The sequence below is a fragment of the Bos mutus genome, chromosome 21, assembly GCF_027580195.1.
Source record: "Bos mutus isolate GX-2022 chromosome 21, NWIPB_WYAK_1.1, whole genome shotgun sequence".
NCBI lineage: Eukaryota > Metazoa > Chordata > Mammalia > Artiodactyla > Bovidae > Bos > Bos mutus.
In genome coordinates this window covers 14,548,057-14,566,886 of record NC_091637.1, presented here as the reverse complement: position 1 = coordinate 14,566,886, position 18,830 = coordinate 14,548,057, and the positions used below count along the sequence as shown (strand labels likewise).

General features: G+C 48.7%; 1 protein-coding gene and 1 long non-coding RNA gene across 3 annotated transcripts in view; one reads left to right on the top strand and one right to left on the bottom strand.

The window, feature by feature from the left end:
* LOC138984343 (uncharacterized) overlaps window positions 1–6,039 on the bottom strand; it is a 101,373-nt gene extending 95,334 nt beyond the window's left edge. The window contains exon 1 of the long non-coding RNA XR_011461584.1: window positions 5,906–6,039. This is a non-coding gene — a long non-coding RNA (uncharacterized lncRNA). The remainder of the gene's footprint in view (window positions 1–5,905) is intronic.
* Window positions 5,591–18,830, top strand: part of SLCO3A1 (solute carrier organic anion transporter family member 3A1) — a 374,545-nt gene continuing 361,305 nt past the window's right edge. For both annotated transcript variants that reach the window (XM_070358050.1, XM_070358049.1), the window contains exon 1: window positions 5,591–5,908. In XM_070358050.1, the coding sequence (XP_070214151.1) occupies window positions 5,729–5,908 (180 nt within the window). In that variant the 5' untranslated portion in view covers window positions 5,591–5,728. The remainder of the gene's footprint in view (window positions 5,909–18,830) is intronic.

Here is an 18,830-nt window from a genome sequence, read left to right as displayed (position 1 = left end):
TGAGACCCCATGGACCATAGCCCACCAGGCTCCTCTGTCCATGGGATTTACCAGGCAGGAATACTGAAGCAGGTTGCCATTTCCTTCTTCAGGGGATCTTCCCAATGCAGGGATTAAATGCAAGCCTCCCATGTCTCCTGGATTGGCAGGCGGGTTCTTTACCACTGAGCAACCTGGAAAGCCTCACTCACGGTGACCGGTTCTAAACGCATCATCCACCATTGGCGGGGCAGATAAACGAAAAAGGCTGCAGCCTAGAAATGGTGGCTACATCATTCCTCGAGGCCACAGTCAAGGTCGCCCAGTTGGTGGATGGGATTTAAACTAATGTTTTGCTCTTGACATGATGGTCCACTTCAGAAGCTGATTGGAGGGGTCACCCCAGATCATAGGAAGCTTAAATTTTTTCTTAATCTCATTCCCCCTCCTCCTCGGTGCTCCCCCAATTTAGGGTGGGAAATACAGCTTTTAATTCCTGCCACCAGCTAGCCATGAGCTCCCAAAGTCACTTGCTGCTTTCTTTCCATGAGTAAAATGGGGTTAATAAAGATCTGCTCTCCACGCTGTAAGAGCTGAGTGAGACACAGGACCTCAGAGCACTCTATCAGCACTCACGTGCTCAACAGATATGAAGACAGTTACCCTGAATATTCACTGGAAGGACAAGGCTGAAGCTCCAGTACTATGGCCACTCGATGCGAAGAGCCGACTCATTGGAAAAGACCCTGATGCTGGGAAAGATAGAAGGCAGGAGGAGAAGGGGGCGGCAGAGGATGAGATGGTTGTATAGCATCACTGACTCAGTGGACATGAGTTTGAACAAATTTCCTTCTGACTGTCGTGGGGCTAACTGGTACCGTGCAGGGCCTGTGGGGCTCCTGGGCACAAAGACTTTCTGTGTCCCCCATTTCTTTGATTATAGGAACCAGCCTTCATTCAGCCACCATGACATTCTCTGAGTTCCAAGGGACAAATTCAAGCAGTTGTTAATTAGGGGAAGGAGGGGATGCAAGACCAGGGAGAAAGTCAAGAGCAGCCTTGGGGTAAGATCCTGTTTCCCCATCGAGGGATACACAGAACAACATCGTTGAGCTATTCTGGGCTTTCCTGATGGCTCAGATGGTAAATAATCTGCCTGCAATGTAGGAGACCTGGGTTTGATCCCTGGAGAAGGAAATGGCTACCTACTCCAGTATTCCTGCCTGGAGAATCCTATGGACAGAGGAGTCTGGCAGGCTGCAGCCCATGGGGTGGCAAAGAGTCGGACATGACTGAGCAACTAACACTTTCACTTTCATTCTGCAGGTACTGAAACCCCCTCCAGGTGGGAGAAGTTAATGATTAATGATGGTATGCTGCCAACAAACCTGTAGACCCCAGACCAGTTAGACCTGAAGGTTGATGATGCTGACTCCTGCTTACCTGACCACCAACCCATCAGAAGAATGTCCACAAACAGATCATACCCTCTTTGAGCAGTTACTATAAAGCTTCTCACTCCCTTCCCCAAGCTGGGACACATGGTTGAGGGCATTAGCCTACTTTGGCCCCTTTTGCTTGGCAAGGTGATAAAGCCCAAAACTACTTCACCCAAAACTTGGTTTCGGAGATTCGATTTGGCACTGGTGTGCAGAGAAGCTGAGCTTTGGGCCTCGTAATGCCTGACTGCCTTCAGGCTGACTTTGATTATTCTTAAGGCTTTAGGCATTGAATTATTTTCATGGCTGCTTACCATTAATTGTAGGAGGAATCTACAACCCTACTCCAGAATCCTTTCTCTAACAGCAAAAGTGTTTGATTTTTCTACAGACAGTTAAGTTTTATGTAAAATAAAAGGTCAAAAATGAAAAATAGTCATCCCTCTTTTGGAATGTTTTCATTGTTGTTTTAGTCACTCAGTCATGTCCACCCCATGGGCTGTTTTAGTCGCTCAGTCGTGTCCACCCCATGGGCTGTTTTAGTCGCTCAGTTGTGTCCACCCCATGGGCTGCAGCCCACCAGGGTCCTCTGTCCACAGGATTTCCCAGGCAAGAATACTAGAGTGGGTTGCCATTTCCTTCTCCAGGGGATCTTCCCGCTCCAGGAATTGAACCCACATCTCGTGCATTGGCTACCAGATTCTTCACCATTGAGCCACCAGGGAAGCCCCTTCTGGACTGTACTGGAGGCAATGTAGTATAGACAGAGAGCTGGACTTGGATACAAGTCCTTTCCCTTTTGTGTGACACTGGGCTGGTCACTCTACATCTCTGAATTTCCATTTATAAAATAGCAACAATATGAATCCCACCCTCCCCAAGAAACAGACCACTGGGTGATAAACAGATAAACAAGATAATACATAGGGAGTTCCAAACTGGGGCTGTGATAGCAGACACCTTGGTTTCAAAGGCTGGTCCTGCCACTTACAGGATACTTGTGACATTGGTAAATGTAGTTAACATTTCTGGGCCTGTTATTTGTAAAACAGAGCTAATAGTATCTAGTTTAGAGGGTGGTCGAGTGGCTTAAACTGTAAATGTGGGTGAAGCACTTAGAACAACTGTGCTTGGCCAGAGTCAGCATACAACAGACATTAGTTCTTGTTATCACAAAGTATGTAAATAAGACTCAAGGACTAGACTGCACTTTGAAAGCTAGTTCAATAGTGACAAGGTCTCTCTGTTCAGATGCGAGTAAAGGGTCTTAGCTCAGCTTTGTAGCTCACAGTCTGGAAGGCAGGGAAGGGGGCGAGCTCATCAAGGGTCTTCTTGGGAAAAAGTGATGAGGTGCTGTCATGATGCCAGAGTGCCAGAGCGGGCTGAGGGTGTGAGAGGAATGACCCATGGAAAACTTGGCTCTGAGTGAGGGGAGGATGTGGAGAGAAAGGGAGGGTCTCCAGGAAGGTGATAGTCTCTTGGGGAATGGGATAGCTGATAGTGACAGGGATCAGGGGCAACGGAAAAAGACCTCTGTGGTGAGAACCAGTTCAGAGAGGAGACAGCCCAGACAAGGGGAGGGGAGAATCTGTAGGGAACACCAAGCCTAGGTGAGATCATGTCTGGGCCCACGGCAGGAAGCATCAGTTTGTATTTAAAAGTTATGGCAAGACAACACCCCCCACCATTACACCATTCCTTCTCACTCAAGTTCTTTGGGAGTAAGTAGGAATTATACAAGTGTTAATTATGATTCAGTTTCAGATTTAAGCCTGCTTTGGTACCCAGGAGCCTAGAAGAGTGGGTCTTTTTCTTAAACACAGTTATTCAGTTCAGTTCAGTCGCTCAGTCGTGTATGACTCTTTGCAACTCCATGAACCGCAGCATGCCAGGCCTCCCTGTCCATCACCAACTCCCGGAGTTTACTCAAACTCATGTCTATCGAGTCAGTGATGCCATCCAGCAACCTCATCTTCTGTAGTCCTCTTCTCCTCCTACCCTCAATCATTCTCAGCATCAGGGTCTTTTCCAATGAGTCAGCTCTTTATATCAGGTGTCCAAAGTATTGAAGTTTCAGCTTCAACATCAGTCCTTCCAATGAACACCCAGGACTGATCTCCTTTAGAATGGACTTGTTGGATCTCCTTGCAGTCCAAGGGACTCTCAAGAGTCTTCTCCAACACCACAGTTCAAAAGCATCAATTCTTCAGTGCTCAGTTTTCTTTATAGTCCAACTCTCACATCCATACACGACCACTGGAAAAACCATAGCCTTGACTAGATGGACCTTTGTTGACAGACTAATGTCTCTGCTTTTTAATATGCTGTCTAGGTTGGTCATAAATTTTCCTTCCAAGGAGTAAGCGTCTTTTAATTTCATGGTTGCAATCACCATCTGCAGTGATTTTGGAGCCCAAAAAAATAAAAGTCAGCCACTGTTTCCCCATCTATTTGCCATGAAGTGATGGGACCAGATGCCATGATCTTCATTTTCTGAATGTTGAGCTTGAAGCCAACTTTTTCACTCTCCTCTCTCACTTTCATCAAGAGGCTCTTCTTTGCTTTCTACCATAAGGGTGGTGTCATCTGCATATCTGAGGTTATTGATATTTCTCCTGACAATCTTGATTCTAGCTTGTGCTTCTTCCAGCCCAGCGTTTCTCGTGATGTACTCTGCATGTAAGTTAAATAAGCAGGGTGACAATATACAGCCTTGACGAACTCCTTTTCCTATTTGGAACCAGTCTGCTGTTCCATGTCCAATTCTAACTGTTGCTTCCTGACCTGCATACAGGTTTCTCAAGAGGCAGGTCAGGTGGTCTGCTATTCCCATCTCTTTCAGAATTTTCTACAGTTATCAAGGAGAGGTTTTACAAAGGATTGGTTAAGCCCCCCAGTGGACCAAGTGGAAGATGCTGAGTGCCTCCTGGTACTCAGCAGTACCAGGAGTGTTCAGTCCTTTCCAGGCTTCACTGAACTTCCAAATGCCGTCTGGGGACCAGCAGACCCTGTGGCCCAAACTCCTGGTAATGACTAAAAAGAGTAGCTGCGACGGGGAGCCCAGATATTCAGGCCAAGGCAAGGAAGGGGCCCGGCCACAAAGCTAAGGGAGGGGTGGGGACCAAGGCAGGCCTGTGGCTAATACCTTCCCGCGGCCTCTAGCCGCGTGGCCACATCATTCTTGAGGATGGGCTCCAGGCACGCAAGCGTGCTGCACAAGGCCCTCTGCTGGGGTCGCTGCGACCCTGCAGCCACCTAGACCCCTTTGGCTGGGGGCGATGGATGAACCGCGCAGCTCCGGATGGGTTAATGGGACTTCTTCGCTGCGCTTCCGTTCTTTTCTCCTCTTTCGGTCTGGGACCTTTGAGCACACCCAGTGGCCTAGGAGAGCAGATGCAGAGGCCGGCAGGCTGTGGAAGCCTCAGCGGCTCTGACCTCCGGCGCGTCCCCACGGCCCAGAGCGCAACATCTGTCCCCAGAAATAGCCGGGCGGGCGGAGTTGGTAGGGGAAAACGTCAACCCTTTCCTAGGTACGCGGTCTTCTTCCTCTTCCTAGAAACCGTTCCTCCCCTCCTAAGTGCCCCGAGGTCGGAGTTCTAGGTCCCCGCCCCGCGGGGGAGCCTTCGCACCCCACCTCGGCGCCCGGAGTTCCCCTTGCAGTACCACCCAGTGTCCGCGGCGGCGCCCCGCGCTCCGCAGCGCCTTCTAGGGGCCGGGCACGGCCTCCGTGCCAGCCGGAGCACCCGCTCCCTGACTCCGCAAGGGCTCCCCCTCTCCCGCGTGCTTCGGGCCACCCGGGCCCTCCCAAGCCTTGGCTGGAGGTCCGCGCTCTGCGCCCCCAGGCCGGTATCTTCGCGCCTTCCCCCGGGGCGCACGGGTGGCGCGGAGCGGCGCGGCGCGCGCGCGCAGCGGCGATCGAGGCCGGGGCCTCGCGTTAGAAGAAGGGGAGACGAGGGCAGGCGCGGCCCGCGGGCCCCAGCCAGCGGGCGATGGCAGCGGCGGGCGTCCGCGGGCGGCGAGGCGGCGGCGGCGGCGGGCGGCGAGAGGAGCCCCTGTGATTGGCACAGCCCGAGCCGGAGGAGGAGGCGAAGGGAGGGCGGAGGAGGAGGAGAGAAGGAGGCAGGGGGGCGAGCGCGGCGGCGGCTGCGAAGAGCTGTGCCTTCCACCTCTCCAGCCCCGGCAGGACGGGGGCGGCCGCCGTGGGCCCGGGGCGGGGACAGCACGCAGCCTCGCCGCGCGCACCCCCGCCCGGCAGCGGCCCCGACACCCAGCGCGAGCGGGAAAGCGGCGGCGGCGGCGGCGGGGGAAGGATGCAGGCGAAGAAGCCGGGCGGCTCGTCGGGCGGCGGCCGGAGCGGCGAGCTGCAGGGGGACGAAGCGCAGAGGAACAAGAAGAAGAAAAAGAAGGTGTCCTGCTTCTCCAACATCAAGATCTTCCTGGTGTCCGAGTGCGCCCTGATGCTGGCGCAGGGCACGGTGGGCGCCTACCTGGTGAGTCTCCCGTGCCAAGTCCGCCACGGGCCCCTTCCCCAGCGCGGCTCCCAGGTGCCCGGCTGGCAGGAGGAGGGGGCAGCCCGGGCGCCGAGGAGCAGGCGGGCATGACCTCCGCCCGGCGACGAGGTTGGCGAGTGGTGCAGAGGCGGCCGCCGGGGGAGCTGCCGGCCCGGGCTGCTGGGCGAGCGGGGAGCCGGCGGGACCGTGGATGCCGGCAGGGAGCTGGGGGGACCCGGGGAAGAGAGGCAGCGGGCAGGTGGGCGTGAAACCATCCCTCTCCCCCACTCCTTCTAAAAACAGCCAGAGGGTGAGTTCTGGAGCACTCCTGGAGGGGAAGGCATCGCGGTTTTCAGGTGACCTGCACAAGGAAAGAAAAGCCCGTTAGCATGTCGCGTCCTCTACTCCCCATTCTAGCCGCCTGGAGAACACATCCATTATGCATCATTTCTCCCAGTGCTTTCTCCATCCGCCAATTACGGAGGGATGTAACAGTTTAGAGGAAAAGGCGCCCAAGTGTGGGGCACTGATCCGAGCTGGGGCTGCAGGGGGAATATTCCCACTTCGTATCCCATTAACCATCTCTCAGCGTCTGGGATAAAGTTACAGTACCTGGAGAGCAGCTGTGAGTTTGTGCAGTTCTGCCGCCCACTCTTAGACCTGAATTCCCCACCATGGTCTCTCTCGTGTACAAGGGGGTGTTGCGCCATGGTGCACATTGTACATGGATTCCATCTGCCTTCTGAAAGGGGGTATTCATGTTCAAATGGCCAGGGGTGCATAACATATCAGAGGAAACAGCTTGTAATGACTCAGCATTAGCAAATACCTGCTTTACCCGCTGTCTCCTGCCCCGCGCAGGTGGTCCCAACTTGGGTTTCAGAGAATGCATTTCCAGAGCCGAGTATTGTCTTGACTAAACGGGATTTTTCAGAGTGTATAGTGTTAAGGCGTTTCTTGACTATTGACCTGAAACTGAAATCAAATGTCATAGACTTTGAGTGTTAGTGAGCAAGTTTGATGGAGATAGAACTGGACAAGATTTTGGCTGTGGAAGTGCCACATCCCCAGATAGAGCCATGCTTTGCACGATGGTCCCATTAATCCCTGGCCTTTGGGGTGCAGTTAATGAGGGTCAGTCGCTCGTTGCCCTGTACCATTCCTCAACAGTCTCCTGAGACTTGGGGCTTGCTGTCAGAGGGAAGTACAAGCAGGCTAGCTCTCTGGTGTGGGATAAAGTCAGTGATGTGGTTACAAGAGAGGGCTGTTCAAACTCAGCTCGGTTCCTGGGGTGGCAGACTTAACAGGGCTTCTGAAAGTCAAATGCATTTTCTTTGCTCTGTGTCAGATGAGAGGCGTTTAGATCCCAGTTCCTGCCTGCATCCGTGACATGTATGCTGCCGGTAAGCCCTGTAGCCAAAAGCACGTTTTCTTTTCCATTTAGATTTTTGTTTTACAAAATGCACTTGTAGTTTGAACACATAGTTGTAGACAGTACCTGTGGCCTTTGCAGTTTTGGAATCAGGGAGTGATCCTGTCCTGGGGTGTGAGGGGAGCGTATCAGTATATCAGAGTGTCCTTGGAGGAGTTTGACTGTTATTAAAATAGAGACATATATTACCAAGACGCAAATGCACAGTAATAAAAATACCTGTAGTTCTGTACTATAGCATATGCAAAGTATGTGATACCTAAACCAGGGCTGTGTTTATCAACAGCTGCCTCCAGTTTTTAACAGTTTGCCTCAAACCAATTTTGCTCAATAGAGTGGATTATTCATGTTCCATATAATAGTGTCTACTGTTGGCAAAAGCTGAATTTATGAAGTGTACAGAGTGTTATGGGTTTGGAAATTTGTGGACACAGATCTGGAAGCTCACCATTTATAAATTATTTTACATCTAGGGAAAAAAAATACCAAAAGAACTTTTCACACCACAAATGATAAAGGCATGGGCCTAGTTTTAGCTTGCAATGGTTTAAGGCTTTTGGAAAGAAATGAAGCTGGGCTTCGATCAAGTGAGTGGCCTAAGCCCCTTTACGAAGTTAGAAAGCAGAGGACTGGTGGATACGAGTGGCAGGGCTGGCGCTGGGGGACAGGAAGTTGACTGTGATACCAGAATTGGTGAGGAATTGAGTCCACCTGCTGGGGGCCTCTCGGCATTTCCAGCCTGGGCTGAGGGAAAGCCTGGTTCGAGGCGTATGGTAACCGGAGTCAACAGGTGACTGGCAGAAAGCAGATGGAGGCCCAGGAAAGGAGTGGCTTAGGAAATTGGATTCATTATGATTACTATGAGTCGAGGCATCAGTTGCTCAGGACTCTGCCTTACCCGGCTGATCGCAGCTCTGCATTGCCACCTGAACCTCATGAAGATGAATAGTTTGCTTGCCATGAATTGGATTGTGATGGCTTTTGCTCTTTCTGGCAGCTTGTGATTTTCTTCTTCATCTGCTATTTGGAAGGTAGAATTAAAAGCTGTGGTACCCTCAGTGATGTGAGACTTCTTCATGGCTAATTTGAGAAGGAAACATTGTAGAAGGTTTGCCAGAAAGGCTTTCTGGAAACCTCAGAACCTGTGCTTGTAGGCAGTCACACCCACGGGATCCACGTGCAATAGGTGATCATGCACACGGGGTCCATGTGCAAGGTGTATGTTCTCTGGGATCTTTACCCTGTCAATCAGCCTGTCCCTCTGAGGAAGCATTTTCAGATACCTGGTGAAGAGCACACCTGGGGGCCCTGCTTACTTTCAGGAAGAGAAGGGTGACGGCAGATTCTCTGCCTATGATATTATTTCCTATTTGATTTCCAAGTCCATGTCATTTACTATGACATTTACTACCTTATTATTTCATCTTTCCAGGTGCCTTTTTTTTTTTTTAATATTTGGAGGCTTCATTTCACTTCTCCCTTTTCTTTCTGAAAAGACAGATGACCTAGTGTCTTTGCTGAAGCTGTAGAACTTCCCGACTGTAGAACTGAAGCAGGAAGTCACCTGTGATTTGAGAAGCAACTTTGAAAAGCTGGACTCTGTGTGTGTGTCTGTGTCTGTTTTCCCTTAAGAACCTGCACATGCTCAAGGTAGACCCGTATGGGAGAAAACCACCCTTTGTTAAGCGAGGCAGGGGACAGGCAACTTTTGGCCCGGGGATCGGGTCTCCTGGGGCAGTGCAGAAGGGCTGAGACCCTGATGCCTAGACTCGATGGTGATCATGATGTAGATAAGGTGACTCCGGTGCAACCCGGGCCAGCTGTGGATTCTGAAATCTCTTACCCTTGCCAGTGATTAACTGGAAATCATGCTGCACATAAGCCAGCAGTCACAGGGAAATGGTCTCTTGTAGTCACTTAAACCTCCTGACTGGCTAGGAAATTTTTTTTCTTCCTAAGAAGAGGGGACCCATTCCATTTGAACATCACTGTGTGCAGAAGAGAGAATGCGATTTAATTTTCCTCTCCTTGGGTCTTTGCTTCGGGTGGCTCCAGTCTGCACTGACCTACTTGCGAGGATGTAACATCTGTTAAAGTCTTGGGCTGTTTGGAGAAGACACAGGCCTGTGGAAACTGCATGGAGAGAAAGGTGTATTGTTTGCACTTGATGGAGTTTGGTGGAGACCCACTGGGATATTCCAAGCCGTTCACTGAGGGTAGCCTTGCCTACAGAGGTTGATGTGCGTTCTCAAATGACTGAGGACTGGAGTTGATAAGGATGTGTGCAGGAAATTAAAACCTCGGACACCTCTGGGCTCTTACGGATGAGATTCAATTACAAATGCATTTGAATTTCTTCAGGATAAAATCCTAAAAAGGCCAGTTTAGCCTCTGGGTGAGGCACACAAGAGGTTCCTGTGAACCAGGGGTGAGGATGGAGGATGTCCTTGGTTTTTTTTTTTTTTTGCAGCTTGTTATTAAAATAAGGTAGGATCTTCCTGGGCAGTCTGGTGCTAGGCCCCTGTGCTTCCACTGCAGGCGTCACAGGTTTGATACCTGGTCGGGGAAGATCCCACATGCCATGAAACGAGGCCAAAATAAAAATTTTTTAAATAGTTTATTTTTTATTGAAGTATACTTGATTTTTATTGAAGTATAATCTAGCTTTTATAGTTGTTAAAATAAATAGTTTATTTTTTATTGAAGTGTAGTTTCAGGAGGACAGCACAGTGATTCAGTTTTTCTATATATATATATATATATTCTTTTTCAGATTTTTTCTGTTACAAGTTATTACAAAACATTGAGTATAGTTCTCTGTGCTGTACAGTACTTTATCCCTGTTTATCTATTTTGTTATACAGCAGTGTGTGTCTGTTAATCCCAACTTCCTAATTTATCCTGCTTCCCCCCTTTCCCTTTTGGTTATCATAAGTTTGTTTCCTATGACTGTGAGTCTCTGTTTTGTAAATAAGTTGATTTCTTTTTTAATTTTAGATTCCACATATAAGGGATATCATATAGTATTTGTCTGACTTGTTCAGTTGCTAAGTCATGTCCTGCTCTTTGTGACCTCATGGACTGCAGCACGCCAGGCTTCCCTGTCCTTCACTGTCTCCCAGAGTTTGCTCAAACTCATGTCCATTGAGTCAGTGGTGCCATCCAACCATCTCATCCTCCGTTGCCTGACTTGCTTCTCTGTGTTTAGAGTTATGCAAAAACCAAGTCTGAGGTTTTGGTGACAACAGAAGGAGACGGAGGGCTGAGTGTGTGAACAAGGTTCCATCTCACTGCTTTTGGTCACCTTTTTCCTAGGCCTGATAGCATTCAATGAGCTTACAAGGTGAAGCAACTGGATTTGTTCTCTATATATATTTTTTTGTATTTCTAAAGCATCATTGTGAAGATTTTTTTTTTTTTTTGCATATCTAACCCAGAAGCAGACAGCTGAGAGACAATTTTTAAAGTCCTTGTCAAATTAGTATGATGACTAAGGCAACTGTAGTTTCCTTAATCAAATTATTTTACACACTTTTGGTTACTCAAAATGACAAATTCCCTTCCATTTGCATAATTACTATATAGCCCCAGGTAGGAAGAAAAAAAATTTCCCTGATTTTTTTTTTTTTTTTTTTTTTTTCCTTACAGCTTGGTTGAAAATGTTTAGCTAATAATCACTTAAGGGGAAAAAAATGTTTCTGACAATTCCTTTCAACCACCTTTGCGTATATACCTCAATTTCTGTGGGGGTTTCCTCTTGTGTGTTTAGCAATCGAAGAAATGGAATTAGTTGTGAAGGGACCAAGAGCTGTTTCCTGAATTGGGTAACTCTCTGCACTTCAGTTTTAGGTACCTTCCAAAGAGGGCGACCCAGAGGCCTCTCTGCAGCGGCCCTGCCTTGCTGATCAATTTCTCAGCATTTAAATTCACCTTTTTGCTGGCTGCCTGAACAGTGTCATTCTGAAACTGCGTAAGTTTCCTCTTGTGCTGAGGCCACCTGGGCAAGAGTCTCTCTGTGACTTTCTCTTGCTCTTCTTATGACAGCAAGCTTGGTGGTGCTGTCTCGTCCAGGGACGGAGTTCACTTAGCAGACTGGCCAGGCATGAGTAAGTGTAATGTCCCCAAAATGATGAGGTCACAGCTGCCTTCCCTATATAAGTAGGTCTGGGAAAAAAAAGAAAAAAAATTCTGTGAATGTTGTTGGCTGGTTAGAAAGAGAGAGAGAGCAGAGATTGGCATTGGTTTCAGGGTCTGTGCCAGGCCTCCTGCAGAGGCTGTGAGAGCCACGGGGACTTGTCCTGAGCTGCCCGTGGTCCTTGGATTGCAGGGGGTGGGCCTGACTGTGGGCAGATGAGTGGCAAGCTGCTGAGCCTCTGTGGCCCTGGAGAACTCGGCTCTGGACAGAGTGGCATTTCTCCAGCACCTTACTTCCAAATTCACAGACACGTTTCACTTGCACAGATTTAACTGCACACATCATGGACTAACCATGCTCCTGTGAAGTCGAGTCAAAATACCCATTGTCATGTCTCGTCACTTCTACTCACCTGGATTTTGTAGTTGTGGTTTAGTCACTGAGTCACATCCAGCTCTTTGTGACTCCATGGACTTTAGGTCACCAGGCTCCTCTGTCCATGGGATTTCCCAGGCAAGAAGAATACTGGAGTGGGTTCCCATTTCCTTCTCCAGGGGATCTTCCCAGATCAGCGATCGAGCGTGCATCTCCTGTTTCTCCTGCATTAGCAGGCGGGTTCTTTTTGACTGAGCCACCAGGGAAGCCTGGATTTTGTAGTACTGTGTCACTCACTTGTGTCTGACTCTTTGTGACCCCATGGACTGTAGTCCGCCAGGATCCTCTGTCCATCGAATTCTCCAGGCAGGAATACTGGAGTGGGTTCCCATGCTCCTCTAAGGAATCTTCCCAACCCAGGGATGGAACCTAGGTCTCCCTCATCGCAGGCAGATTCTGTACTGTCTAAGCCACCATATTCTGTGCATTCGTGTGCATTACCCATTTATATACATGTTCTTATACAGGGTTACATTCACCAGATACAGTATTCTGTCATTTGGGGGGCATATTAAGGGGCATTTTGGTGGTAATTTTGATTATATGGAGCCCAGGTGGATTTAGAACTCAGTCTTTTCTGAAGACAAGTCACCTATATTTTATTCCCTCTCTGAAATGCCTTTGGTAATCGGTAGGCCAGGAAGATAGCATCCTTGCTCTTTTAGTTTAGTTTTGCTTTCTGTTTCTCTAAGTCTGAAAAATAGATGATACACAGGAAGCAGTGTCATCCGTGACTTTGGTTTATAAAGTAAATTGATGTGGTTCTAAGACGCTTGTATTTGATGTGATCTGAGTGCTCAGGTGTTTCTGTGAGAAACAGTATTGCTCAATGATACAAACTCCAAGTTAAATGGTAAAAATTCTCAGGTGGAGAACATCAAGCACTCGTGACAGCTGTGACTTACTGGTTGAGCATCCGAAAACCCAGGATTCACTCCTGTTCTCCTCTTGCCAGCTCTGTGAGCTGGGGTTGGTCACTTAACCTCTCTGTGCACTGGTGTTTGCTTTTAAAACTCATAGTGTTTCTGTGAGTATTAACTCAGTCAGCATACATAAAGCACTTTGAACATGAACATGTGGTGAATAGTCATGAAAAGTGAAAGTGAATTTACTCAGCTGTGTCCCACTCTTTTCAACCCTATGGACTGTAGCCCACCAGGCTCCTCCATCCATAGGGCTTTCCAGGCAACAATACAGGAGTGGGTTGCTGTTTCCTTCTCCAGGGGACCTTCCTGACCCAGGGATCAAACTCAGGTCTCCCGCGTTGTGGGCAGACTCTTTACCCTCTGAGCCACATGGGAATCCCGAATAGACAATAAATACTAGCTGCTATTCTTATTCAGAGGTTCATGTGGTAATATCAGGGATATCTTGAACTCTAAAAATAGATTTCTTATTTAGACTATTTCTATAATGAAAGCTAAGTAGAAATTTTGGAATTTCTTTTAGACACTATGGTGACCCTCAGATCACATCAGATTTTTTGTTTTAACTATCTGAAATATGTATTTTAAATATGCATATTTAAATATGTATTTAAAATATGTGTTTTAAATACACACACACATACATATATATGGACGGAGGAGCCTGGTAGGTGCAGTCCATGGGGTCGCTAGGAGTCAGACACGACTGAGCAACTTCACTTTCACTTTTCACTTTCATGCGTTGGAGAAGGAGATGGCAACCCACTCCAGTGTTCTTGCCTGGAGAATCCCAGGGACGGGGGAGCCTGGTGGGCTGCCGTCTATGGGGTCGCATAGAGTCAGACACGACTGAAGTGACTTAGCAGCAGCAGCAGCATTATTATTATTAAAATAATATGGTTATACATATTTACATAAGAACTATATAGCCCCAACCAATGAGAAATAAAATCATTTTGGTCAAATTTCTGGTTTGGTTTAGTGTATCGTACATTCAAATCATTTCCTGTTTTGCTGTGCATTTTGTCTGGGAGATGAAAAGTTTTTAAAAGCAAGAGATAAGTACTAGTAAATAAATTGCTAATTCTGTTCATTGCCTTATTATAAGTACAACAATCCGTTTCATCTTGTTGTTCAGTCGCTAAGTCTTGTCTGACACTTTCCGACTCCATGGACTGCTTCACTCCAGGCTCCCCTGTCCTTCACTCTCTCCCGGAGTTTACTCAAACTCGTGTCCCTTGAGTTGGTGATGCCATCCAACTATCTCATCCTCTGCCACCCCCTTCTCTTCCTACCCTCAATCTTTCCCAGCATCAGGGTCTTGTCTAATGAGTCGGCTTTTCACATCAGGTGGCCAACGTGTTAGAGACTCAGCTTCAGCATTTCATGTTACAGATGCTATAAAAATTATTAGTCATATGGAAGAGAAGTCCACTATAATAATGGTTCTGCTGGCCATTTACAGTCAGTGGGTACTCTGAGGTGAGCAGAGAAGGGACAGCACATGGCCAGCCGGGAGGACAGGTGCTTCTCTACGGGAGGCCCTGAGGATCTTTGCTCTGGTTTGTGGCCACAGGGTAGAGAAGATTGGGTAGGTCTTCTAGGTCTGTAGGCAGCTGAGAGGCAGGGAAGAGAACATCGGACTTAGAGTCAAAAAGACCTAGGTTTGAACCTGGTCCTGTTCCTTACTTGCTCCCAGTGACCTGACTTCTCTGAGCCTCAGTATTCTTATCTGAAAAATGGGATGCTGAGAGAGCCCATCTTACAGATGGTTGAGAGACTGAAATTCAGGGACACGTGATAGAGTGCTTCTCGTAGGGTGCAGTGTTCAGTAGCTGCTTTACCAATAATGGCATAGCCCTACTCGCTGACCTTGACACAGCAGACATCCCTTCCAGGGACCTGAGGGTGTGGGCTCTTGTGTGTGGCCTGGGCTTTATTTCCTTAATTGGAGATCTGTTTCTCTGGATGAAAAGTAGCCACATTAAGGCCTCCTGGGGTGTTGGGAGGTGGACAGGGGGACATATGTTGTGGACATATGCTACCCTCCAGGCAGCCTTGTTCAAGATGTGCAACCTCAGAGCTCAGCCCTGGTTGCAGGGAAGAGCTCAGGTCCCACTTAGCACCCACTGCCTTCACCTTAGTCCTTTTACAGTTCTAAGCAGTGATGCCAGAAGCTCAGCTTCTCTGCACACTGGTGCTGAATCAAGTCTCAGAAATGGCGTTTTGGGTGAAGTAGAAGAGGATAGCTTTATAGTTTGCTGAGCCAAGGGGGCAGCAGTGGGCTAATGCTTTCACAACCATGTGTCCCAACTTGGGGAAGACAGTGAGTTTTATAGCAGTTGCTCAAAGAGGGTGTGATCCACTCGTGGACATTCTTCTAATGAATTGGTGGTTAGGAGTCAGTATCATCAACCTTCGGGTCCAGCTGGTCTGGGGTCTGCATGCTGGTGCAGCCTACCATCATTAATTGTTAATTTCTCCCTCTTGGAGGGGGTTTCAGGCTCTGTAGAATAGCTCAAAGATATGGTTGTGTGTATGCCTTGATAAGGAACCAGAATCTTATCCCAAGGCTTCTCTTGATGGTTTGTTTCTCCTGCGTCTCACATCCCCTTCCTTCCCTCATTAACAACTGCTTGAATCTGCCCTTTGGAACCCAGGCAAGGTCATGGAGGCTGCATGAAGGTTGTTCCCTGTAATCAAAGAAATGGGGGACACAGAAAGGCCAGGAGCCCCGCAGGACCCTGCTTGGTATCAGCAGGGCTCAGCAGACGCAGTTGTGGGAAATTCCCTGATTGTGGTCCTTTTTGGTTTCTTGGAAGCAGAGCAAAGGAGATCCTGACAGTCTTGCTGCCCGTTTGGTGGACACGTCCATCAGGGCCTGCGGCCTGGCGGGGGTCATACAGCAGGGTAGATACTGCCCGGCGCCATTCTCCTCCCATCAGTGGTTTTGAATCTTCTCTCCCCTAGCCAGGTCAGTCTGGTCCTTGGGAAGGACGGGGTTTATTTTAGGTGAGTTCTTAGGTTCACCTTCAAATGCCACAGGCGTCTCAGGAACACACAGGCTGAGGGCCCGTGAGCTCCAAACCCCGGTGGCTCCCTGTTGGCCTCACTGAGGAAGGAACCTGTCAGCTTTCTAAAGCACTGAACTTTCTACAGCCACAGTTGTGAAGTGAGCGAACACGAGAGACTTCCTTCCGGGGGTTTCGTGACAACATGCAGAGCGGAAGTGGCCCATGGCCCATTGGATGTGGGCAGACTGTCTGTCATCGGCTCTTCCCAGCTTCTTTCTTTCAGTTCTTCTTTGTGACTTGAGTCAAGCCCTTCTGAAAAGGGAAGCCCTTTCTAACAGACTGTTTAGTTTCTTGCTGTTTAGTAGAGATCATGGTAACCCAGCCACTTCTTAAATGACTGGGTATTCCTCTCCAAATAGGAAAGAGTTATTTGGCGAAGTTATGAGAGTTGGACATTAGAATTTTCTTATTTATCCCTTCCAGTCAACACTCGTTGGAAATACTTGATGACAAGAGGAACATAGGTTGCTGTGGGCCCTGCTGTTTGAAGCAGGGGCAGCAGGGAGATGTGGGCCCATTCTTCCCTTTGGCGTCATGATGATTTCCCCTGTAAATACCCTGACAATGGCTTTTTAGTACCTCCTTTGGGGGATGTCTTATCCCACCTGGCATCTTAAGTTCCAGGTAACACAGTCAAAGAGGACACTTCTATAAGGAGAGGGTCTTACTTCCAGGTCAGCTTTGGTTGGAATCTTTGCCACGAGCTGTCTGTGGCCTCAGGCCCCTTCAAGGAGACAGTGGTGTGGCACTCTCTTCACAGGGATGTGGCGGAAGGTCCAAGCTGTGGGCAGTAGCAAGGGCCATTCAAAAGCCCGAAGTGTGCCGCTTGCTTTTCTGTCTGTGCCTCTCTGTTCATGTCTCTATCCATCCACACTCCCGGTGGGAGTTCTGTACTGCTTGCAGATTCTAATTCGTCTGGTGACTTGCCCTTCGGGACAGGTCTCTGGATAATGAACTTGGCTGTCCAGGTAACCCTTGAAACCACAAAGCCTGTGTGGCTGTCACTTGTGAGCATCCTAAAGCTGTGTAGTGTTAGCAGAAATAGGAAGCTGTGCAGGCTTTCAACAGACAGTCCTGGGGGCTGTAATGAAATAATACAAACAGAATAGCCAGTTCCTTCCTACATCTCTGTTCACACAACCACAGGAACTGGAGAAAGGTTGAAATGAGTCTTTGCACCTCCATTTCTACACTTGCAGGGTTGGGGAGGGAAAGCAGTGGCCAGTCATGTTTTTCAATTAAAGACTATTGTAAAATATTCCTGCCAATGGTATTGTCTTTCTCCCCACCTTTGGAAAAGGCTCATGTAAAATAGGCAGGCTGTTTCTAATTGTTGGCCCCCTCCCCACTTCTGGCTGCGAGTCTCCATTCTCAGCTGATTGGAATGAGAAATTACCACCTGGAATATAAGCAAGTTGAAATTGGAAAGCCACCCTCTAACTGATTATGTAAGCTTGAAAATACTGTACCTGAAATCTCTTCCCTTAATGAAGATAAAAATCTCAAAGCAGCCCGGACGCACCTGTTTTTATTATGTAAGATTCAATTATTGTGATGCAACCTGTATAATAAAGAATGGTGTTGATTAGTTCAGCTCTCGGTTGACTTTTTGGGTCAGAGAATTGTTTGAAGTAGACCCACAGAGCCGCTGAGAGCTCAGCCCCCGGGAAGTAGGTGCCCTGCTTCAGCACCAGCACCCCCCTTTCTCTCGAGGGGTGCAAAGGCTTAACCTAGGTCTGTGGTCACCACAGTACTAACGTTGCAAGAGCCAATGTCCATTAAGGTTGGCCTTAGAGATGGCTCATGCCATTCAGCGGAACGTGTGGGATGATGGCTGTTGACTGGAGTGGGCTTTATCTTCGGTCACTTCATTTCTTGAAGCACTGCCATCTTGGCACTTGGGATGCTGATGGCTCGTGGGGTGGACTGTCTTGTTTGCGATAACTGGCGTGTGTTTCAGTGTGGCTCGTGACATCGTCCTCTTCTGAGAGCCATACACGAGGCGGGTACATAGCACCACACGCTACAGGGTCAATTTCTGATTCCCAGTCCCCTGAGTTGTAGCCAAGGAGGTTATTCTGTGGCCGTGGTGAACACTGGAGAGAGAAAGACGTAAAGGGAACGAGACCAGTTGAAATAGCTACAGAAGAGCCTCAGACAGACCTCCCTTGCAAAAAAATTAGGGCAAGACTCACAATGTGGCGTGTTGGGTGGCCTCCCCAGTGCTGGTAAAAACTGTGTTGGTTGCAAGGCTTAATGTGCCAACAACAGGTTTTTCAGCCAGACTGAAGGAGGATCTCTTTTGGAAACAAACAACAGCAACAAAAAGATAAATTAGTGCCTTCCCTTTACCTTTGCTTTGACTTCCCTGGTGGCTCAGGTGGTACAGAATCTGCTTGCAATGCAGGAGACCCAGGTTCAGTTCCTGGGTTGGGAAAATCCCTTGACGAAGGGAATGGCTACCTGCTCCAGTATTCTTGCCTGGAGAATCCCATGGACAGTGAGCCTGGTGGGCTACCGTCCATGGGGTCGCAAAGAGTCGGACATGACTGAGCAACTAAGGCTTTCTCTTTACTTTTGCCAGTGTGGTGGAGATGCATGTAAGTAGATCAAGAAGTCCTCGAGCAGTTCTGCAGCTTTGCCGGCTGCAGGCGGGGACATCTGCCTTGCTGCTGCTGGACTCATAGTGGCGCGTGGAGCCAGCAGCCCCTGGGCTCAGCCCAAAGGCAGCCCGTGGAACTTGTGAGATGCACAGGTGGATTGATGGCCTGTGTGCTGAGGTTGGCCTTGGCCTGCGTGGGGAGCCTCGATCTTACGTCTGTGTGGAAAGCTCTATGTTTGTTAATTACTTGCATCTTCAGCAGAATCAGGGCCCAGAACTAAGTCACTTACCTAAATGTACTCCAGAGCTGCCAACAGT